The sequence below is a fragment of the Ranitomeya variabilis genome, chromosome 2 (genome assembly GCF_051348905.1).
Source record: "Ranitomeya variabilis isolate aRanVar5 chromosome 2, aRanVar5.hap1, whole genome shotgun sequence".
NCBI lineage: Eukaryota > Metazoa > Chordata > Amphibia > Anura > Dendrobatidae > Ranitomeya > Ranitomeya variabilis.
In genome coordinates this window covers 615,075,716-615,099,251 of record NC_135233.1, presented here as the reverse complement: position 1 = coordinate 615,099,251, position 23,536 = coordinate 615,075,716, and the positions used below count along the sequence as shown (strand labels likewise).

The following is a 23,536-nucleotide window of genomic DNA, read 5'->3' as shown; positions in this document are numbered from 1 at the left end:
TACGGAATAACACTCATCGAATAGGTAAGGGATATAATGTACCAAACATCAAAGCATATTAGCCATATAGTATATCCTCCTTCATAAATCGGTGTTCATATAAATGATGGTATCAATAATCCCTGGGACACCAATCGGCCTCAAAAAAAGGCCATATGGTTAACCCCTTTATCACTGATACTCAACAATTATCCCTCAAAAGGAGGGACAAAGGATTGATCAGAGTGTGCTTCAAACTACCCAAATAATCTGTACAATATAAAGAACAAGGCAAACACAGAATATATAATACAGTTAAAAACATTATACCGATGAGATACCGCAACGAAACCTCAAAGGAAACAGTTCTGTTGGTATTCTATATTCAATCCTTTGGGGAAAAGAGTGTCCAATTCAAATATCCATTTTAGTTCTTTTCTCTTCAGGAGAGTAACGCGATCTCCACCTCGTCTTGGCATGGGTACATCGTCTATAACCCTATACCTCAATTGATTAACCGAATGGCCCATTTCGTGAAAATGTCTCGGTACCGGAAGCTCAATTAATTTCGTTCTAATAGTGCTTTTGTGTTTAGTGATCCTCGCTTTAACCTCCTTCGTGGTCTCCCCCACATAGAAGAGACCACATGGGCAGCTAAGGACATAAACAACAAAGCTGCTCTTACATGTATAGCGTTTCCGTATTTCGTACCTCTTTCCAGTGTATGGATGATAGAAGGATGCACCTTTTACTAAGTTATTACAACATGCACATCCAAGACAAGGGAAATTTCCCAAGCTAGGATGGCTAAGAGTGGTTTGTATATCTCTCCTAAAACTACCAACATCTGACATAACCAACTCGTCCTTAAGGTTCCCATTCCTCCTATAAGAAAATAAAGGAGGTAATTGGAACTCATTAATGTCCGCATGACCCTTACTCAATAATGACCAATGTCTACGTATGACATCCGAGATCTTCTTACTCAAACCATTATATACTGTAACAAACGGTACTCTTTTGCTTGATTCAACAGACACTTTAGGTATTAAAAGTTCATCACGTTTTTTAGTCAAGGCCTTCATTTTAAACTTGTCAAGATCGACCTTGGAATAACCCCTTGATAAAATTTTTTGACACATCTCAGTAAGTCTATCATCAATGAAAGAATCACAGGAAACAATTCTTCTGACTCTCAATAATTGGCTCCATGGCAGAGACTCCACCATCCGACGCGGGTGTTCACTGGAAAAATGTAGTAGATTATTTCTGTCCGTATGCTTAACGAACAGATCCGTATGCAAAAACCCATCCATCTTGTAAACACAAGTATCAAGGAATTGCGTCCTTGCAATTCCTTAAGCATACGGACAGAAATAATCTACTACATTTTTCCAGTGAACACCCGCGTCGGATGGTGGAGTCTCTGCCATGGAGGCAATTATTGAGCGTAAAAGTAAAAAAAAACAAACAGTACATATACACCATCTGATGTCCGTCAGGTCCCTTGCAGTCTGCTTTCCGCTCTGACTGTCTGCCGGCCGGAAAGTGAGAGCAGATCACAGCGGTGACGTCACTGCTGCGCTCTGCTCTCACTGTACGGCGGCACTCAGTCAGAGCGGGAAGCAGACGGCAAGGGACCTGACGGACATCAGATGGTGAGTATGTACGGTTTGTTTTTTTTTACTTTTACGCTGGTAACCACGGTAAACATCGGGTTACTAAGCGCGGTCCTGCGCTTAGTAACCCGATGTTTACCCTGGTTACCTGGGGACTTCTGTATCGCTCCAGCGCCGTGTTTGCAACGTGTGACCGCAGTCTACGACGCTGGAGCGATAATCATACGACGCTGCGACGTCACGAATCGTGCCGTCGTAGCGATGTAAATGGTACTGTGTGACGGTACCCTTAGTGTACCGGCCTGTCGGACTCTCAGCTAACCAGTCACAAGTTTTGCATAAAGATAAGGAGAAGTGGGAATGGCTTCTTACATTACATTACCTAAGACAAAAGATCTTTCAGTTGGGAAAAACAACATCGTAAATTATGGATTCTGTCAAATTCCTTTCACACTGGTTTTACCCAGATTACTATACTATCAGAGACAAAGGAATGTTTCACACACAAACACCTCTATATAAGATATGATGTGTTATTGCTTTATTAATAACACTTTTAAAGCTAATACTAAAATATATAAAATTATCAGAGATATACAGGTAGATTTAATTGTCTAAATAACAATAAAAGAATATAAACATATATATAAAACATATAAATATTTTACCACAACAAGCAGAAACCAGATTGTAAAGGGTCAAGAAGAGAGTGATCTGAGAGATAGTGGATCAGATGGGAGTGAACCAAGCTTGGTTTGGAGATAAAGGGAAGATTAGAGACCAGTCTGTAGTTAGCAGCGCAGTTCTGATCCAGGGAAGGGTTTTTAAGTAAAAGGGTTATGATGGAGTTTATGAATGAAGAAAAAAAGATACCACATGAAAGAGGTTAAATATTTTGGTTAGGTGGGTAGAGACAGCTGGGGAGGGACTGAAGGAGATGTGAGGAAATAGGGTCACTGTTGCAGTAGTTGTAGGACGCAAAGTAGCAAGGAGTCTGGTCAGTTCTTCTGTGACTGGCTTCTAGATGGAAAGAGAACTTGAGGTGCGAGAGGAAGGGGATCCAGGCTCTGCGGGTTTGCACGAAAATGTCTTGATGGATAGGATTGTTTGTGGGAAATAAGTGGCCAGAACGTCAGCACTTAGTTTAGTGATGGGAGTCTGTACTTTAGGGCTCAGGAGGGAGTGAAAGGTTTCAAAGAGTCATTTTGGATTGTTGGCTAGAGATGTGATAAGGGTGGTAATGTAGACTTGTTTAGCAAGCAGAGTTATAAGTTTCAAGCTAAACTTATAGTGGATGAAGTCATCGTCTGAAAATGATTTTCTGTGTGTGTGGTAAGTGGGGGTGTCTTGGGTGTTGAGACAATTCTTGACAGAGAAGAAAGGAAAGAAGGTTGTGGTCAGAGAGTGGTAGAAGGGAGTTAGTGAAGTCGTGAAGTGAGCAGAGTCGTGAGAATGCCAGGTCCAGAGTATTCCCGTCTTCATGTGTAGGAGAGTTAGTAAACTGTGAGTGGCCAAAGGAGGAGGTTACAGAAAGAAGATGAGAGGCAGATTGGGGGAGGGGATCATCGATGAGGATGTTAAAATCCCCCATGATGAGAGTGGGAATATCACAGAATAGGAAGTGTGGAAGCCAAGTGGCAAAGTGATCCAAACACTGACGGGAGGAGCGAGCCTAGAGGGCCATACACAACCGCCACTCACCGGGAGAAGGGTCTGAAATGTCTAACGGTGTGGACTTCGAAGGAAGACAACATATGTGAGGGAACCAGGGGGATGACCTGGAAATCACATTGTGATGAAAGGAGCAAACACCTCCACCTTGTCTGCTCTCAAGTCTGGGGGTATGTGAAAATTGTAGCCCACCATATGAGAGAGCAGCAGCGGCAGTGGCATCAGATTGCTGGATCCAGGTTTTAGTGAGAGCAAGAAGGTTGAGCGAATTTGCAAGGAAGAAATGTTGGATGTAGAGGACTTTGTTGCACGCTGACTGTGAGTTCCAAAGGGCATAATTAAAAGACACATAAGAAGGCAAGAAACAAATGTTTATAAGAATGGTAGGGTTCCTATGTGCTGCAGGATGAGAGTTAGATATAGCAGTGTATGGAGGCCCAGGATTGGGAGAGATGTCGCCAGCAAGTAGGAGAAGGAGACAGAAGAGAAGGGGCAGGTGGCTCAATGATTTGTGTGAGCGTTTTGTGCGCTGTATGGTGGTAGTGGATGGTTTTGCATGGTTGAGAAATATCACCAGAGCCTCAGTGTTGTACATGGGACAAGGGACCAGAAGGCCAGAGTCACACGGAGACAGGTAAGGCTACTTTCACATTTGTGTCGGTACTCGCCCATCACAAAGTGTCGGCGCGACGTACTGATGGAAGTTTGTCCTTTCACATTTCCGTCTGTAGTCCCGGGGAGAAAAGAGAGTGAGTGCGAGATTTCCTGCTGGGCATGCGTAGTCAGAAACACTGGATACAACGTACAGAAAAACGTTCCCTTGAACGCTTTTTGCCAAAGACGGGCCGTCACATTTCACAGGATCCAGTGCACGACGGACAAAATGTGTGTCCATCCGTCATGATACGTTGCTAAAACAAGTCTATGGGAAAATGCAGGATCCTGCAAATCCAAAAATCGACGTATTGTGATGGCAGAGGAAAGACGGAAATGTGAAAGTAGCCTAAGAAGTATAAGAATGGGGGAAATGAACAGACAGAAGATAATAAGAGACAAATACTACTAACACAGCAGGGAACTGAATGGGAAGAAGCCATAGCAGCAAAGACACAGATGTGAATGGGGGTAATGAATCTGCAGAGTATCAGACGTGAACAGATGGATTGGCAGGAACGATGGCGGTACTGAAGAATATAAGATGACATTTCTGTAGATACTCTCCAGATCCCCTGAGAAAATACAGGAACGTGGAGATTTGGTGTTAATCATCTATTGTGCACGAAAACAATGTTAGTCACCAGAACCGGATTTTCTTCTTCGGAGGAGGAACAAGATAAATGTACACGAATACTGCGAGACAGGTGTAACGGGGGTAATTCCCAATCACTAGGCTGCTCTTCCCCTGTCAGCCATGGGCAAGAGCCGTGGAGACTATTAGTGTATCATGTGTATCACGGTGCACATACACAGGGCCGCCATCAGGGCATTACTGCCCTGACTGGCATATGGGGCCTGGTGGGCAGAGGGGGCCCGTGTTGGGCCCCGTCTCATCTGCCCATCGAACTCCCCAGCAGCAGGCTTCTGACGGTACACTGAACCTGCGTCCGAGACGCAGGTTCAGTGTCCTCTATTGCCTTGCGGGCCCGTCCAGGCCCGCAAGGCAACAGTTACAGCTGCCAGCCAATCGGAGGCTGGCAGCTGACGTCAGCGAGCACGTCGCCGGCGTATGACGTCATTGTCATTGGCCGGCAAGTCCGCGCTGAAATGCCTGGGATGGACGTCGGCGCTGGACAATGGCCAGGTAAGAAAGGTGGGTTTTTGTTTGTTTTTTTTACTGAATGAGACAAGCCCGGGGCATGATGAAGACACGGGGCAGGAATGAAAACACAGGGGGGCAGGAATGAAAACACGGGGAAGGAATGAAAACACGGGGCAAGAATGAAATCACTGGGGGGCAGGAATGAAAACACTGGGGGCAGGAATGAAAACACTAGGGGCAGGAATGAAAACACAGGGGGCAGGAATGAAAACGGGGCAAGACTGAAAATACAGGGGGCAGGAATGAAAACTGGGCAAGAATGATAACAAAGGGGGCAGAAATGAAAACACAGGGCAGGAATGAAAACGGGGGGCAGGAATGAAAACACGGGGGGCAGGAATGAAAATATGGGGGGCAGGAATGAAAACACTGGAGGCAGGAATGGAAACACGGGGCAGGAATGAAAACACGGGGCAGGAATGAAAGCAACTCGGGGCAGGAATGAAAACTACACAGGAGGCAGAATGTGTGACAGAGGGCAGAATGTGAGACACGGGGCAGGATGTGTGACACGGTGAGCAGGATGTGAGACGGGGGGCAGGATGTGAGACGGGCAGAATGTGAGACGGAGGGCAGGATGTGGGACACGGGGCAGAATGTGTAACACGGGGCAGAATGTGTGACATGGGGCAGGATGTGAGACACGGGGCAGGATGTGAGACACAGGATGGAGACAGATGGGTCAGAATGTGAGACAAATGGGGCAGGAATATGGTGCAGGATCAAGGGGCAGGATGGATACGATGGAGACAGATGGGGCAGGACCATGGGACAGATGGGGCAGGATCATGTGACAGATGGGGCAGGATCATGGGACAGATGGGTCAGGATCATGGGACAGATGGGGCAGGATGGGGAGATCATATGGGGGCAGAATGGATACTCCTGAGGGCAGGATGTGAGAACAAATGGCTGGAGCCAGGAATGAGATACACGGGGCCAGGATGGGGGATATTATTACCATAAGAGCTAATTAAGGGATATTATTACTGCAGTGATGTATTTATTTTATTTTTTGAGGATACTGTTTTAAATAAGGGGGCGGTCCTGTTACTGTGCAGAGCAACACTAGGTTGCCTTTTTTCTTCATCTGGTGTAGTGTAGAAGTCGGGAAAAAATTAAGCAATTTGTTCTGCAAGCGGAGCTCTAGATAACTGTTATTTCCTGCAGAAATGAGTCCTGGCTAGAAAACGTGATGGTGGTCTGTGCTGGATAAAGATGGAAAGTGAGGCTGAAGGACTTCGCCTAGAGACATCACTGGTGAGTTAGTGTGTTACCTGTACACAGACACGGCATACTAAGTACAGATCTCCTGTGTATAATGGCACTTATGGTGATAGTATTGTTTTTTTTATTAATGATCAGTATTGCAGTATTCAGTCACTATGTGGTGGTAACATGTGGTCTGGTCATGGTGTGGCGGTATTTGTTCCCTGTATGTGGTATTATTGGTCACTATGTGGTGGCAATATGTGATCTGGACATGGTGCGGTGGTATTTGTTCCTTGTATGTGCTATTATTCGGTCAATATGTGGTGGTAATTTGTGATCTGGACATGGTGTGGCTGTATTTGTTCCTTGTATGTGGTATTATAGGTCATTATGTGGTAGTAATATGGTGTCTGACCATGGTGTGGCGGTATTTTTCCTTGTTTATGATATTATTGGTCATTTTAAAAATTGAAAAATAAATAAAAATATACCTAAATTGTATTGGATATTTTAACAAAGGTTTAGTAAGTTACATTAGAGTAGAGTCCGGCCAGAAGAGAGTACCTTGTCTTGATGGTGGATTAAAAATTCTTTTGGCGAAAACAAAAGCTGCTGGCTATGTATGTGGTGATGGGAAATGTAAGGCTATGTGCACAAGTTGCGGATTGTATGCGTTTTTGCCGCATTTTTCCACTGCTAAAACGCATACACAAAACAACCCATTGAATTCAATGGGATTCCGCAATGCTGTGCTAATGCTGCGTATTTTTCCGCGGCGGAATCGCATTGCGGAAAAATATGCAGCATGCTCCTTCTTTGTGCGGAATCGCGGCGATTCCGCACACATAGGAATGCATTGATCCGCTTACTTTCCACATGGGGCTATGCCCACCATGCGCAAAGTAAGTGGAACATGTGCGGATGATACCCAGGGTGGAGGAGAGGAGACTCTCCTCCAGGGACAGAGCACCATATCCTGTGTAAAAAAAAAAAAAGAATTAAAATAAGAAATAGGGATATACTTACCTTCCGATGGCCCCCGGAGTCCTCCCGCCTCTCAGCGGTGCACACGGCAGCTTCTGTTCCCAGGGATGCATTGCGTGAATAACCTGGGATCCTGTTGTGGTCACGTGACCGTGACATCACAAAGGTCCTTCGCGCAGAGCATCCCTGGGAACGGAAGCCGCCGGGAGCGCTGTTGAGGAGATCGGCAGCCGTGAGAAGGTGAGAATAACCATTTTTTAAATTATTTTTCACATTCTATCTTTTACTATTGATGCTGCATAGGCAGCATCAATAGTAAAAAGTTGGTCACACTTGTCAAACACTATGTTTGACAAGTGTGACCAACCTGTCAATCAGTTTTCCAAGCGATGCTACAGATTGCTTGGAAAACGCTACTATTCTGCAAGCTAATTACGCTTGCAAAACACTAGTGTTTAGCGGTAATACACATGCCAATTCCACATGCATTTTACCCGCGGCAGGGACTTCCGGAATTGCAGCAGAAATTTCCGCGGCAATTCCACAACGTGTGTGAAGCGCCCCCAAACGCAGGGCAGCGGGGTACTCGGTACCGGGTCCCTCGGTCTCGGTTCTAGGCGTGTCACGGTGGCCCGACCCGGTCCGTGGCCCTGCTAAGGGGCGCCCAAATAAAGGTGTAGGTGAGAGTTTGTCAAGTGTTCGTGACGCCACCTGTGGTATTCGGTCAGGGTGACCGACGCTGCTAGGGGTCCGCTGGGGTGGTGGAATGGCAGCTAGATGGTATAACTTCCCACAGGTGAAGTATGTCCCCAGGGCTTCCCTTGATGAGTAGATGGTAATGGTGTAGGTCGCAGTAAATGACGAGGACACAGGGTTGCAGTCTCTTTACCTTTTTACTGAAGGCTTCGGCATCCACAATCCAGAGCACTGCTAACAGGGCTGGCTGAGACCGGCGGGTCCGAAGGCACATCCAGAGTTCCATTTGCAGGTGGAAATCAGTAGCCTTCCTACTAGCGCCTGTGTGTTGTAGTACTTCCCTGCTGAGCACCACGGGCTATACAACCACTGAGCATACAACTGTCGTGTATGTTTCTGTTCTTTCTCTCCGTCCCCCAGATGATATGGATAGGACGCACCCGTATGACGGGGTAGGCCTGGAGTTATTTTATAGGGACCCTAGAGACGCCCCTCTCCCACAATTGCCTCCGTTGTCTTCATTAGGTGTAAAGGTGAGACAGCCAACCTAGAGTTAACTGCCCTGCCGTAGTTCAAAGTAATGCGTAGAGCCTATTACTTCCTCGGCATTCCGGCCGCCGGCTACGCGCCTCAGAAGGATGTTGCCGATCTTGGGGCACGACTCCTCCCGGTATTATCTCCTTTGTGCTGTGATCTCGTTTCTCACTTCTCCACAATATACTTCGCTTCGTGTCCTTTCTTAGGATGCCACCGCAATGAGGTGCAGGCACGGTTCCGTAACGATCTGTCTTGTGCTAGGCCACTGTCAGGATCCCACCCCTGACAGGGACCTCCCTGAGTCTTCCCAAGCAACTTTCTCTCTCGCTAGATGTTACCTGGGCAAAACCCAGTCAGCTTCTTCCTAACTTCCTATCCGACTCCCAGTTTTACCAGAGTGTGAGGAGTGGCCTAATACATAGAACCTTTTGCTCCCCCTGGTGGCCGGAGTGTGAAGTGTAGTGTGTGACTGTGATACCTGGTCAGGTGAACTCCTTTAGTGCCATCAGACGTACCATCACTCCCCCATGTGGAAGAGCGACAATACTGCAACGACCAGGACTCTGGGGCGCTGCATGTGCACATAGCCTAAATCTGTGATTGGTGAGGATGTGGTGCAGAAGTGGAGTTTTCCAAGAGAGGGCAGTGGGACTGTGGATGGTAGAGGGGTGGAGCCTGGGCGAAGTCTCAAGGGGGGACCCGAAAATTTTGCCAGTATGAGGCCCCGAAATTCCTAGTGGCAGCCCTACACATACACATAAATGCCCCAGATCCGAGCTCTGCGGAGATCGGGGTTGCAGAAGTGTAATCTCCTGCCGTTACCCCCATGTCCTGCGCCTCATGCCCCAGATCCGGGCTGTGCAGAGATCGGGGGTCAGAAGTGCAATCTCCTGCCGTTACCCACATGTCCTGCGCCTCATGCCCCAGATCCGGGCTGTGCGGAGCTCGGGGGTCAGAAGTGTAAGCTCCTGCCGTTACCCCCACGTCCTGCACTTCATGCCCCAGATCCGGGCTCTGTGGAGATCGGGGGTCAGAAGTGTAAGCTCCTGCCGTTACCCCATGTCCTGCGCCTCATGCCCCAGATCCGGGCTGTGCAGAGATCGGGGGTCAGAAGTGTAAGCTCCTGCCGTTACCCCATGTCCTGCGCCTCATGCCCCAGATCCGGGCTGTGCGGAGATCGGGGGTCAGAAGTGTAAGCTCCTGCCGTTACCCCATGTCCTGCGCCTCATGCCCCAGATCCGGGCTGTGCAGAGATCGGGGGTCAGAAGTGTAATCTCCTGCCGTTACCCCCATGTCCTGCGCCTCATGCCCCAGATCCGGGCTGTGCGGAGATCGGGGGTCAGAAGTGTAAGCTCCTGCCGTTACCCCATGTCCTGCGCCTCATGCCCCAGATCCGGGCTGTGCGGAGATTGGGGGTCAGAAGTGTAAGCTCCTGCCGTTACCCCCACGTCCTGCACCTCATGCCCCAGTTAGAAGTCCCACACGTGTGGGTCATTCTCTGTGACTTTCTTGATACATGAAGCATTGGAAAGTCACCAGCAGATAAAAGCAGGAGTTTCTCCAGTTACAGGTTTCTACATGTGATGACTGGAAACATATTGTACTTCTTCACTGCACTGGTCTGCAATCTGTGGTATCCAGCAGCTGGGAAATGCCTTGATGTCAATGCTGGGGACATGATGGGGGGTTGTAGTTTTAGAGCCACAGGTTACAGACCAGCACTATGCACAGCACTGTAATCTGAGACTGAGCGCCGCCATCTTGTCGGAGCCCGACCGCACAACGTCCGCTGTGAGGAAGAGGCAGTGCGGCCTCTAGTGACGGGATCGGTGACCCGCAAACCCGGAAGTGCTTCCTCGAACGAGAACCGTTGGGCTGAGACACTTTCAGTTTGTGCTGCGGAGACTGACGAGAGAACGGAGTCCGGACACCGGCGGCTGCATGGACCGGTGAGTATCCGTGACCGGGCCTGTGGTGTACACACGGATATACGCCTGCTATATACTGCTCCCCTGTATACCTCCCCCCCACCGTCACTGCCCTCCTGTATACCGCCCTCCACAGTCACTACCCTGCTGTATACTGCTCCCCACCCTTCACTACCCTCCTGTTTACTGCCCCCCGCCGTCACTACCCTCCTGTTTACTGCCCCCCGCCGTCACTACCCTCCTGTTTACTGCCCCCCGCCGTCACTACCCTCCTGTTTACTGCCCCCCGCCGTCACTACCCTCCTGTTTACTGCCCCCCGCCGTCACTGCCCTCCTGTTTACTGCCCCCCGCCGTCACTACCCTCCTGTTTACTGCCCCCCGCCGTCACTACCCTCCTGTTTACTGCCCCCCGCCGTCACTACCCTCCTGTTTACTGCCCCCCGCCGTCACTGCCCTCCTGTATACTGCCCCCCGCCGTCACTGCCCTCCTGTTTACTGCCCCCCGCCGTCACTACCCTCCTGTTTACTGCCCCCCGCCGTCACTACCCTCCTGTTTACTGCCCCCCGCCGTCACTACCCTCCTGTTTACTGCCCCCCGCCGTCACTACCCTCCTGTTTACTGCCCCCCGCCGTCACTACCCTCCTGTTTACTGCCCCCCGCCGTCACTACCCTCCTGTTTACTGCCCCCCGCCGTCACTACCCTCCTGTTTACTGCCCCCCGCCATCACTGCCCTCCTGTATACTGCCCCCCGCCGTCACTACCCTCCTGTTTACTGCCCCCCGCCGTCACTACCCTCCTGTTTACTGCCCCCCGCCGTCACTACCCTCCTGTTTACTGCCCCCCGCCGTCACTACCCTCCTGTTTACTGCCCCCCGCCGTCACTACCCTCCTGTATACTGCCCCCCGCCGTCACTACCCTCCTGTATACTGCCCCCCGCCGTCACTACCCTCCTGTATACTGCCCCCCGCCGTCACTAACCTGCTGTATACTGCCCCCGCCGTCACTACCGTGCTGTTTACAGACCCCCACCGTCACTACCCTCCTGTATACCACCCCTCACAGTTATTACGCTCGTTTTTCACCTCTAGTGGAGCTCTCAGTGCACGTTGTGTCCTCGTTGTTGTACACTCCGGTGTCATCTTCATTATTCATTTGTTATTTGACATAATATTGTTTAGGGGATGAGATAATGCAGATTATTCTCCTGACGCTACCTGCACCTATTTTGTCTGACACCTCTGCCGACTGCGCATGTGACAGCCTTGTTACAGTGTGCCATGAATCTGCTTAGTCAGTAGGAATTTCCTTCTGAAAAGGCAAATCGCCCCTTTCCTTGTTTTCTCCCAACATTAGATGTTTCTGGGTTCACTTTTCACTCACGGGGTGTCATATTGTCCCTGGACCCCAGTGCGCCCCCTCTGGTTACAGCGGTGTTTGTGGTTTGTGCTGGACCCTCACACCTGTCCACTGTACAAGTAATGATTGGCTCCTGGTGATCGAGTAATCTGATGTTTGCTTTCTATCTCTTCTCGCAGGTCCGCAGCGTCTACAATGTGCGCCATTCCGGACTGATCATAACACCAGGGATGGCTGACGTGGCCGCGCAGAGCAGGGCAGAAGATGAGACCCCCGGCGCAGATGTGGTGGACGAATTCACCGCCCCTGGAGAACAGGGCTGCTCATTGCAGCGGAGCCGCTGCCGGGTGCAGATGTTATTCCCGGTGATATTCACCGTTCTTGGGTCTTTGGAGAAATGTAACTATGAAGAACAAGGAAGTGGAAAGAACCCCGGACGCATCTGGCTGCAACTTAAAGGGAAAAGACAAGCGGTGCACAAAGCCAAGGTGCGGTGCAGACAGGGAAAGGAGCAGGGAAAGTCTGACGGTGTCTGTGCACGCTCGTAGCGTCGTTGGGGTCCGACTCCTAATCAGTCTCCCTGCCAGTAATTTGGTGTAGGGTCCGTGTTCAGTCCCCTTCATTGTAGACCGAGCACAGCTCCACTGGTTGTTGCGGGTGATGCTGGTACTGATGTGGGACTTTCTCCCTTTCTGTCCTATGTGTGTGGGCCGGGTTCATGGCACATTACTCAGCAGTGCTGGCTCAGAGAGGGGTCACTAATGGGGGGATGTCTTGAGGAGACGACGACTTCAAGAACTGCCTTATTTTGTTGGCAGAAAACCCATTCAGGTGTCAGCAAATTACTGTAAATTCCCCATAAAATGATGAGCAGTCGTCGCAGAGCCGCAGCTTCTCTGCGTCGTGTGTCAGAATGTCCTAAAGACGTAATTCCCCACGGAGGAAGCTGGAGTCTCACCAAACCTGTATGTCAGGTGCAGAGGCTCGGATTCCTGTGTACGGTGACACGCGGCGCTGTCATCCAGGGCTGAAAACACACCTCCCCTTAAGTACTTGTAAAGATGGAAAACAGACATATGAGCGCAGCCAACATCTACTTCTGGGGTCTTTGAGTTTCATTCAGTGGACCGTTACTGTTTGGACATGGGGGGGGGGGGGTCGGGCAGAGAGGAGTCTGGGAGGGGAATTTGGATGGCGGTGTCGGACAGATTAGGGGTCTTGGGACTTAGAGGTGACTGGGGAGGAGAAGGCGAACTGAGAGGGGTCTGGGGAGGAGGTGGCAGACTGAGAGGGGTCTGGGGAGGAGAAGGCGAATTGAGAAGGGTCTGGGGAGGAGATGGCGAACTGAGAGGGGTCTGGGGAGGAGATGGCGAACTGAGAGGGGTCTGGGGAGGAGGTGGCGAACTGAGAGGGGTCTGGGGAGGAGGTGGCAGACTGAGAGGGGTCTGGGGAGGAGGTGGCAGACTGAGAGGGGTCTGGGGAGGAGGTGGCAGACTGAGAGGGGTCTGGGGAGGAGGTGGCAGACTGAGAGGGGTCTGGGGAGGAGGTGGCAGACTGAGAGGGGTCTGGGGAGGAGGTGGCAGACTGAGAGGGGTCTGGGGAGGAGGTGGCAGACTGAGAGGGGTCAGGGGAAGGCGAACTGAGAGGGGTCTGGGGAGGGGAAGGCGAACTGAGAGGGGTCTGGGGAGGAGGTGGCAGACTGAGAGGGGTCTGGGGAGGAGGTGGCAGACTGAGAGGGGTCTGGGGAGGAGGTGGCAGACTGAGAGGGGTCTGGGGAGGAGGTGGCAGACTGAGAAGGGTCTGGGGAGGTGGGAAGATGCATATAGCAGTGGTTTATGCCGCATTCCTTAGGCCGGGGTCACACTTGTGAGTGTGATGCGAGAAACTCGCACATCAATACCCGGCACTGTCGACGCACTCAGGACCGGAGTGTGCGGCTGTATAGAAATACATGCAGCCGCACGCTTCGGTCCCGAGTGCCGGTGGCAGTTCCGGGTATTGATGCGAGAGACTTGGCGCGAGTTTCTCGCATCACACTTGCAATTGTGACACCGGCCTTACTGAAGATGTGTATGATGAGCCTGCATGTGCGTGGAGAGGGAACAGCTGTGGCTTACCACTTCTCGGGATGTATGGTGACAATCACGTACATGAGCTGGGACCCTACTGATTTGGTTTTGGCCTGCTGTTTCTGTAGTGATGGGATAATGTGGCCTTCGGGTCATGCTCAGAGTATAACGCACTACACACATTAGTGATAATACTGTAAATCAGTGCCGGACTTTGTGGGGTCCCATTGATTTATAAAAGACCCTGAGGGTTGGGTAATAAGATGCTTCCTTCCCTTTGTCCTTCCCTGGTGCTGATTCCTGTAAAGGCTATAAACAAATGATGAATTAGTCATTAGCTGGGACGTCGTGTGAGCCAAGATATGAAATGTGCCTGATAACGTGTGGAAATCCCAGTGAGGGCTATGAGGAAGTTTCTGCTATACAGGAAGTTGTTGTGGATTTCTGCGGTCGGACAGAGGGAAGTGTGCGGAGTCGGGTCACAGCGCAGGGAAACTCCACACCGTGCTCCATGATATACTGAGAAATGACGGAGAGTCCCGCTGACGCTCGCCTCATTCATTCATCCTTTTTTATTCTTCAAACTGATTTTTATAACTTATTTCTCGCCGATATTATAATTGCAGCTATGCAGAGCGCAGCAGCCGGTGACAGCCATTTCTACTGTTGTGCTCTGCATAGGTGCTGGCCGCCATTCATTGCTAGCTGAAGCTGCTCCTTTCGTCTCGGATCGTTTTGACCTTGTGGGGTATAGAGAGGTGAGATTTTATACCTCCCCCTCACTGCACCACTGCCTTTACCTGAGGATCTTACTCTTCTTTTTTCTTTATTTTTGCAGGAATATATTAAAGGCCTTTGTGAACCTGAGATGGAGATGAAAGAAAGCTACCCCAAGGAGATGCATTGTATATTTGCGGGGGCCCAGAGTTTGTTCCTGAACCATCTGATTACGGACACTTGCGCCCACATCACGATGTTGGAGATCGGACTCCTCGGTATTAAAGGAGGAACAGAGCCCGTGGTTATGGCCCAGAGTCACATCCAGCAGTTTGTAAGACTTTTTAAAAATAATGAAAGTTTACCCCAAAGCCGAGAACTGGAAGTGAAAAAGAGGTTTAAATGTTTTGTGGAGGCCAATGCAGATAAGTACACCATGGACTTATTGTTACTGCCCAGCGCCTTAAAGGAGGAGCTGCTGAACCTCACGTTGGAGGATCAATCTTGTGACGCCGATCAGGAGATTGCCGCAGTTATTACCAATGCTAAGACACGTAGTAGTCCGTGCACAGAAACATCTAGAAAAAAACCTCGGACCCCCGTAACGGAGTTGACCAGCCAGCTGGATTCTGTGTTTTCCAGTGTACCCGAGACAGCAGCTCATCCCGCACTCATGTCGCTCACCCAACAGGACAGATTGTCCACAAAGAGGCGATGCTCCGAGAATGAAGATCGATGTCCGAAGAAGCCGTTCTCCTTAGACTGCATCCAGAAAGACGGTCCCGTCTCAAGTGCCAGCGCCGCCACTACCAACTTGCCCATCATAGATCTGATGGCTGACTCTAGCGAAGACTCGTTGATCGTCGTGGACGAAGATGACCCCGTAAGCCACGAATCCGAGTACAAGATCCTTGTAAACTTTTTCAAGACGATGGGATATTCCAAGGAGGTGGTTGAGAAGGTTATCCGTGAGCTGGGACAGTCCGAGGAGCCCTTAAAACTTCTTTATGAGATAGAAAAAGAAAGCAACAAGGTGCCGACGGCAAAGACTGAGAGACGGCAAAATGCTAAAGACGGTAATGCATCTAAGCTGAGGCAGGAGGTGATGGAGGATCCGGTCAGGACACGCACAGCCGGCAATGCGGACTTGGGGAACGTCATGAAGAACAACCCAACAGCTACTCAAAGACTTCAGACTCAAGTATCAGGAACGGAAGGTAGTTTACCAAAGAATTTTACTTTTGTTGCAAGAGGTGCCTCCAGCCCTCCAAGGAATAATATCATCGTAATCCCAGACACACCGGGACCTTCCAACGTCCTCCCTTTGCCGCAGGTGACAAAACAGATTCCCATAAAATGCTTAAATTCTACCGATCCACCGAAACCTGTGCAGAATGACGTGAAGCCCTCGGCATCTGTGAGACCAGAGAAGTACAACCCGCCGGTGACCGGGGTGCAGATATTCCTCAACTCCATCAAGACCCCCTATAGGCTGGAGCTAAAAAATGAGCCGGGGAGAGTGGACCTGAAACACATAATCATCGATGGGAGCAACGTCGCTATCAGGTCAGTGCTTGTTACCAGACTGGTGGGTGAATTACAGTGCATGTCAGGAGCAGCGCTCATTATATTACTGTGCAGGAGCAGCGCTCGTTATATTATTGTGCAATGCAGGAGCAGTGCTCGTTATATTACTGTGCAATGCAGGAGAAGCGCTCGTTATATTACTGTGCAATGCAGGAGCAGCGCTCGTTATATTACTGTGCAATGCAGGAGCAGCACTTGTTATATTCCTGTGCGGGGCTGGAGCAGCGCTCGTTATATTCCCGTGCGAGGCTGGAGCAGCGCTCGTTACATTCCTGTGCGAGGCTGGAGCAGCGCTCGTTATATTCCTGTGCGAGGCTGGAGCAGCGCTCGTTATATTCCTGTGCGGGGCTGGAGCAGCGCTCGTTATATTCCTGTGCGGGGCTGGAGCAGCGCTCGTTATATTCCTGTGCGAGGCTGGAGCAGCGCTCGTTATATTCCTGTGCGAGGCTGGAGCAGCGCTCGTTATATTCCTGTGCGGGGCTGGAGCAGCGCTCGTTATATTCCTGTGCGGGGCTGGAGCAGCGCTCGTTATATTCCTGTGCGGGGCTGGAGCAGCGCTCGTTATATTCCTGTGCGGGGCTGGAGCAGCGCTCGTTATATTCCTGTGCGGGGCTGGAGCAGCGCTCGTTATATTCCTGTGCGGGGCTGGAGCAGCGCTCGTTATATTCCTGTGCGGGGCTGGAGCAGCGCTCGTTATATTCCTGTGCGGGGCTGGAGCAGCGCTCGTTATATTCCTGTGCGGGGCTGGAGCAGCGCTCGTTATATTCCTGTGCGGGGCTGGAGCAGCGCTCGTTATATTCCTGTGCGGGGCTGGAGCAGCGCTCGTTATATTCCTGTGCGGGGCTGGAGCAGCGCTCGTTATATTCCTGTGCGGGGCTGGAGCAGCGCTCGTTATATATTCCTGTGCGGGGCAGTAGTGATAACTTGAACTGGGTGGTTGGGGGGGCATCTATCATTACATTTGCACCCAGGATTTTGTTTTTATTGTGACATATCTTTGTCTTAAATTTGGGCAGAAAATTTATCGGTGTTTTATGCGACTTATTACACCAATTTTTTTTTAAGTATCTGCGCCAAAACTTAAAAATAACAAAAGCAACTTGGTAAGCTTTTAGCACGAAATACCCGTATTGTGTATCAGATGTAAGATGTCGCCTGATGTTGCAGTGGGTCTCTCTCGGGGCGCTGCTGGATGTCGCAGGACACCGCACTCAGGACACTACCAGATGTATGCGATGCTTTCTCGGGGTCCCACCGGATGTCGCAGTGGGGTGCATTCAGGACACCACGGGATGTTGCAGCAAGGCACTCTCAGGATGTCACGGGATGTGGCAGCGGGGTACACTCAGGGCGGTGGTGGATTTGGCAGCAGGGCGCTCTTGGGGTGCAGTTGGGTGTCGGAGCAGGGCGCTCTTAGGGTGCAGCTGGATGTGGAAGCGGGGCGCTGTTGGGGTGCAGCCGGATGTGGAAGTGGGGCGCTCTTAGGGTGCAGCCGGAGGTGGCAGTGGGGCGCTCTTGGGGTGCAGCTGGGTGGGGGGGAGCTCTTGGGGTGCAGCCTGATGTGGAAGCTGGGAGCTCTTAGGGTGCAGCCTGATGTGGAAGCTGGGAGCTCTTAGGGTGCAGCTGGATGTGGCAGCGGGGTGCTCTTAGGGTGCAGCCGGATGTGGAAGTGGGGAGCTCTTAGGGTGCAGCCGGATGTGGGAGTGGGGCGCTTTTGGGGTGCAGCCGGATGTGGCAGCGGGGCGCTTTTGGGGTGCAGCCGGATGTGGCAGCGGGGCGCTTTTGGGGTGTGGCAGCGGGGTGATTTTGGGGTGCAGCCGGGTGTGGCAGCGGGGCACTTTTTGGGTGCAGCCGGGTTTGGCAGCGGGGTGCAGCAGGGTGTGGCAGCGGGGCGCTTTTGGGGTGCAGCCGGGTGTGGCAGCGGGGTGCTTTTGGGGTGCAGCCGGGTGTAGCAGCGGGGCGCCGTTGGGCTGCTGCTGGATGTGGCATGTGGTTCTTTCTTGGGGTGCCATTGGATGTGGCAGTGGGGTGCTCTTAGGGTGCACCCGGATGTGGCAGCGGTGCTTTCTTGGGGTGCAGCCGGATGTGGCAGCGGGGCGCGCTCTGGGTGCTGCTGAATGTCACCGCACTTTTTTTTCGGGGCTCTTGTATCGGCAGGTGGACAGGATGACTCACATAATAGAAACTCGTGAGTACAGAGTCAGCGCTTCCCTCCTCTCCGCCAGCTGTGTAATGACTGTACTCCCATCACAACACATTGAAGACCAGTAGAGCGTTTAGTGAGTCCCAATACAAGAAAGAACGTGACCCTGTCTGAGGAGACGGAGCCTCCGCATATAGAAACCTGAGAAATACTGAAACCAAAACTTCTGTGGATAGACGTCGTCATTGGGGCGGCGGTGGCTCGCTCTCGCCATCGCTGTGATATATCAGTTTTTCTTTTTTAATAAATTTGCAAAAATTACTACATTTTTTTTTTGTTTTTTCAGTTAAGATGGGGTGCAGAATGTACATTAATGAGAAAAAATGAACTTTTTTGAATTTACCAAATGGCTGCAATAAACAGAGTGAAAAATATAAAGGGGTCTGAATACTTTCCGTACCCACTGTACATTCCTGACCCTGCACTGATGCTGGGTTACGTCCTGTGCCGTATTATCCGGGTGCTATCTATGAGCCCATTGATGATTGTCTCGTGGTGACCTGATTATGGGGTCGGTGTTTTCTCACACTTTCTACTTCTTGCAGTCACGGGTTACATAAGTTCTTTTCCTGTCGGGGAATCGCGATCGCCGTAGAATATTTCTGGAATAAAGGACACCGGAATATAACAGTGTTTGTTCCTCAGTGGAGGACGAAGCGAGACCCCAACATTACAGGTAACGGGCACTGTCACATGTCACTGATGTGTGTGTGTGTAAGGTCTGTGAGCTCTTTCTTCATTACAGCCCCAGATGTGTACACCCGGTACACACTCCAGTGAGCGTGCATGTGTGGAAGGAAAGCAGAATAAGCTGTGCGAGACCCTCTGCACCCCTCCACCCCTACTTCCTTCCAGTGGTCTTCAGTACAGAGGTAGTGGGGGGTCCGTGGTCTGACATTTCGACCAATCACCCGATTGCAGATCCTGGATGTAGATGGTGAACACAACAGCGCCATACACTGTGTAGTGGCTATTCTCAGGAACTGCAGCCCAGCCCATTACCTTCAATAGGTTGTCAGTATATAAATCGTGGACGGCCCCTTTAATTGCAGCCGTACTAACACATGACCATTGTGTTTCCCTTTCTACAGAGCAGCACTTCCTCCAGCAGCTGGAAGAGCTGGGAATCCTATCGTTCACCCCCTCAAGGACCGTGCTGGGCTCCCGAATCTGCTCTCACGATGACAGGTGTGTAGGTTTTCGCACGTATCTCTCCCCCCACCCCCATGGCATCAGCATGTATGTTTCCCCCCACACTCGTGGCGTTGGCACGTATCTCTCCCCACACCCTCGTGGCGTCGGCACGTATCTCTCCCCACACCCTCGTGGCGTCGGCACGTATCTCTCCCCCCACCCTCATGGCGTCGGCACGTATGTTTCCTCCCACACTCGTGGCGTCGGCACGTATCTCTCCCCCCACCCTCTTGGCGTCGGCACGTATCTCTCCCCCCACCCTTGTGGCGTCGGCACGTATCTCTCCTCCCACCCCCGTGGCGTCGGCACTTATCTCTCCTCCCATCCTCGTGGCGTCAACACGTATCTCTCCCCCACCCTCGTGGCATGGGCACGTATCTCTCCCCCCACCCTCATGGCGTCAGCACGTACCTCTCCCCCCATGGCGTCGTCTCGTTGCCCCGTACTAACTAATCATCCTCCTGCAGCCGTGCATTAGATATCCGCACGTTAGGGTCTCGGGTATGACGTGCGATCCTCGGCTCCGGGGTAAACTCTATTTCTTCTTGTCCTGCAGGTTCCTGCTGCACTTGGCAGAAAAGACGGGAGGAATCATAGTCACAAATGACAATCTCCGAGAGTTTGTGGTGGAATCTCTGGCATGGACCAAGATTATAAAGGAAAGGTCGGTGCTCCTTGTTCTCTGGGTGCGGAGATCTGAGGTTTTTTCATTTCAGTAATTGGTGGGATATTGATCGGATACGTCAGCGCTTACTGATCCTGAGAATGGATGTAGTGCCCCACCGCCTCCGTGCTGCGGATCCTGCACAGTGTTACCTCTGCTGCAGTCAGGGTTATACCTCCTCTGCTCACTCTGCACCCAGAGGCGGGCGGGCAGAGGATCCGAGCGTGATCAGCAGATATTGTACATATTCACAAGGCGTGGGATAGGTGCACAATACTTGCCAGACCGTGCCCGACCCTGTGCCGTTACCGGACGCTAGTGTCTCGGTGTGGACTCCGCAGATTTCTCAGTTTTGTGTTTTTTCTCTCTCTTCAGATTATTACAGTTCACATTTGTTGGCGACATTTTCATGATCCCGGATGACCCACTGGGACGACATGGCCCGAAGCTGGATAATTTCCTCAGCAAGGAGTCCGAGCACAGGTGAGACGTATCGCCGTGTCTCCACGTGTCCTTTTACCCTCCATTCGTAGGATGAGGAATTAAGGGGTAAACTTCCAAGACTCTCTCTATTTTGTGCCTTGATTTGATTTTTCAGGGTGATGTGGAGGCACAGACCTTATAATTACTGACGACCTCCAGTGCGGTTACTATACTGGGACCAGCAGACTGACACACCTGCCCATCAAAGCGCCCCTGTCCTCCTCTGTGTTTGTGTCTTGTTTATTAAAAATATTAAAAGCACATTAAAACCTTTTCAACCAAATAGGGTTTTTATTAATTTTTTTGGCTCTGGTTTATTTCTGGTCTCCAATCATCTCTGCGCTTTTTGCAGATGGCACTGTGCTCCAATGCGGATTTTGCTGCAGCCGATTCCTCCGTCATTTCCACTCTCGGCCTTACAGTCTCCGCACTCTTAGGATTTAGGGCAGAATCGGGATGGGGTGTATATGTTTCCTTATTTCTATATGTTGTACTGACACGACTTGTTTGTTCTCTCTCCTTTCCCCAGAGTTTACCCTCTCACTCCTCGCCCATCGGACAGCGGAGTGTTTTTTCCCAGCAATGACATCTCCGTTTCTGGGAATTTCCCAACAGACACCGATCACTCCCGTCCCAGAGGTTTCCTACCCATAGACAAAAAACCCACATTCAGTCCGGCCATCCAGAACATCCTGCGCCCGCAGGCCGTCGTCCCCCCAAAGAGGACTCCTCAGGAGACATTATTGCTAAAAGACTCGCTCCTAAAAATATTTCCTGAATCCCAACAGGGGGAGAAAATCAACCAGATCCTGTCCGCACATCCGTACATGAGGGATCTCAATGCCTTGTCCGCCATGATCCTCGACTGAGCGCCATCATGCTGTTTTATTATACCCTTTTTTTTTTGTCCTTTTTTTTTTTTTTTTTTTTTTTCTCTACTTATTCCGGACCCAACACTTATGGAATTGTCAGTTTTGCTGCTTTTGGATTACAAACCCCCCCCCCCCAAAAAAAACGAAAAATCCAGTGGAAAGTGAGTAATCGGCATAGATTCTCCAGAAATATTCCTAGCAGCTGATAGGGAGAATAGGGCATGATATGTGGAGGCTGCAGTTGCTACATACATAGTGTATGTGTATATAGATACAGAACAGTTTTATTTTTTTATTTGACATTTGAGTTGGGGGCGGCCGCATGTTTGTTCCATGTTGCACCTATTTGCCAAAGACACAAGCAGGGACTGCGCCTGTAAAGGTCTATAATGTCCCATTCCTGATGGCAGGAACTCATCAGCGGAAGTTTTTATTGTAATTTTTTTTATCTTGTATATAGCAGGACTATAGAGTTACACACTATGGCATACCGAGGGGACGTGGGACCTCGGAAAATATACTATTTATTTTAGATAATTCTTGTTCTTTGGGTTTTTTTCCTCTTCATCGAGGCACATTCTTGTTAAACTAGATAATGCCGCAGCATCTACTTCTGCGAAAAGATATCGTTCCGTTGTCAATTTAAGTTAATGAAAAAAGTTGTCCGTTCTGTGGCTGCAGCCGGCGAGATACTGTTTTTATTTCCTGGCATTTTTGCTTGTATTTTTTTATAGGGTTTAACAAAATGTTAAAGTTGAAAATGACTGTTAAAGTTGAAAATGACATAAAACGCATTATATGCAGTTTGTTTCATTGTAGTGGCATTTGTTTGGGATGGGGCTGTTGTCAGAAATAAGAGCAGCATCTGCCATGTATGCATGTTCTTTTTTTTTTTTTTTTTTTTTTGCATTTTTTTTTTTGCTTTTGAAAAACTGCAAACCATAAGAAATAACAAAATGACACTAAGGCTCGGTCGACACAGTGATGTTTGGCTGCGACGCAAGCTGTTTTTTTTTTGTTTTGTTTTGTTTTTTTAATGTGCAAAAACCCAGAATAAATAAAGAACTCCATTAAAATTATCTATGCACATGTATCTTCAGATTATAGGGCTGAATGAAAATAAATATACACATTATAAAATAAAAAATAAAAAAATATATATATTGATTGAATATATTAAAAATAATACGTGCTATAACATAAATGTATGTTGTGTGTGTGTGTATACATATACATATACATATACATATATATATATATATATATATATATATATATATATATATATATGTAAGTGTGTGTATATGTATATATGTATGTATGTATATATATATATATATATATATATAATTACACACATGTGTATATATAGTTTTAAACATATTTATTTTATAACGTGTTATAATATAAATATATGTAAAAAATATATATATTTATATTGTAATATATAAATATATTTATCTATTATAATTTGTATATTTATTTTCATTCAGCCCTATAAGCTGAAGTGATATGTGCATGGAAAAAAATAAGATGAACAAAAATAAAATAAATATATGTAATATTTTTTCCCCACCCCATTCTCTTTGTTTTGGCTACATGCCACGGAAATACGTAAAAATATACATATACATTATATATATATATAAACAAAAAAAGTAATACTTATTTATGAAAAACTTTTTCATGCACAGAAAAATGTTGAGAAATGAGATCTAGTAATGTAATAAATGTAGTAAAGAGTCTCACCTGTATATAGTTATACAGTCTCTTGAAAGCAGCCAGGACGTACCCATCCACTATTTATGGGGCTGAATCCATTCACAAAACTGAAAAAAGAAAAGCCCAATACAAGAAGGATCAGGTTAGTCGCCGAGAATCGCACACAGATTTGTTTTTTTTTGTTTTTTTTGCAGCTAAATATTCCATCCATGACAAAGTG

The 23,536-nt window shown here is 49.3% G+C and overlaps 1 protein-coding gene across 2 annotated transcripts; it reads left to right on the top strand.

Moving 5' to 3' along the window:
• Positions 1 to 10,306: 10,306 nt before the first annotated feature.
• Positions 10,307 to 22,359, top strand: N4BP1 (NEDD4 binding protein 1). Of its 2 annotated transcripts, none has more exons than XM_077288762.1 (8): positions 10,307 to 10,466; positions 11,985 to 12,293; positions 14,713 to 16,157; positions 18,927 to 19,057; positions 19,473 to 19,569; positions 20,132 to 20,239; positions 20,615 to 20,722; positions 21,252 to 22,359. In XM_077288762.1, the coding sequence occupies exons 2-8, from the start codon at positions 12,036 to 12,038 to the stop codon at positions 21,589 to 21,591; spliced, it is 2,487 nt and encodes an 828-aa protein (XP_077144877.1). In that variant the 5' UTR covers positions 10,307 to 10,466; positions 11,985 to 12,035; the 3' UTR covers positions 21,592 to 22,359. The 2 variants fall into 2 exon arrangements, with proteins under 2 accessions (XP_077144877.1, XP_077144875.1); XM_077288760.1 differs by lacking the exon at positions 21,252 to 22,359 and adding an exon at positions 20,838 to 21,018 and having other exon boundaries at positions 10,351 to 10,466.
• Positions 22,360 to 23,536: the final 1,177 nt, after the last annotated feature.

Excerpts from the sequence above, each read along its gene's own strand:
- N4BP1 (XM_077288762.1), top strand. The coding sequence starts at position 12,036 with ATGGCTGACGTGGCCGCGCAGAGCAGGGCAGAAGATGAGACCCCCGGC. Across the intron at positions 16,158-18,926 it reads GGGAGCAACGTCGCTATCAG|TCACGGGTTACATAAGTTCT; the intron begins GTCAGTGCTTGT and ends TACTTCTTGCAG. Across the intron at positions 19,570-20,131 it reads ATCTGCTCTCACGATGACAG|GTTCCTGCTGCACTTGGCAG; the intron begins GTGTGTAGGTTT and ends CTTGTCCTGCAG.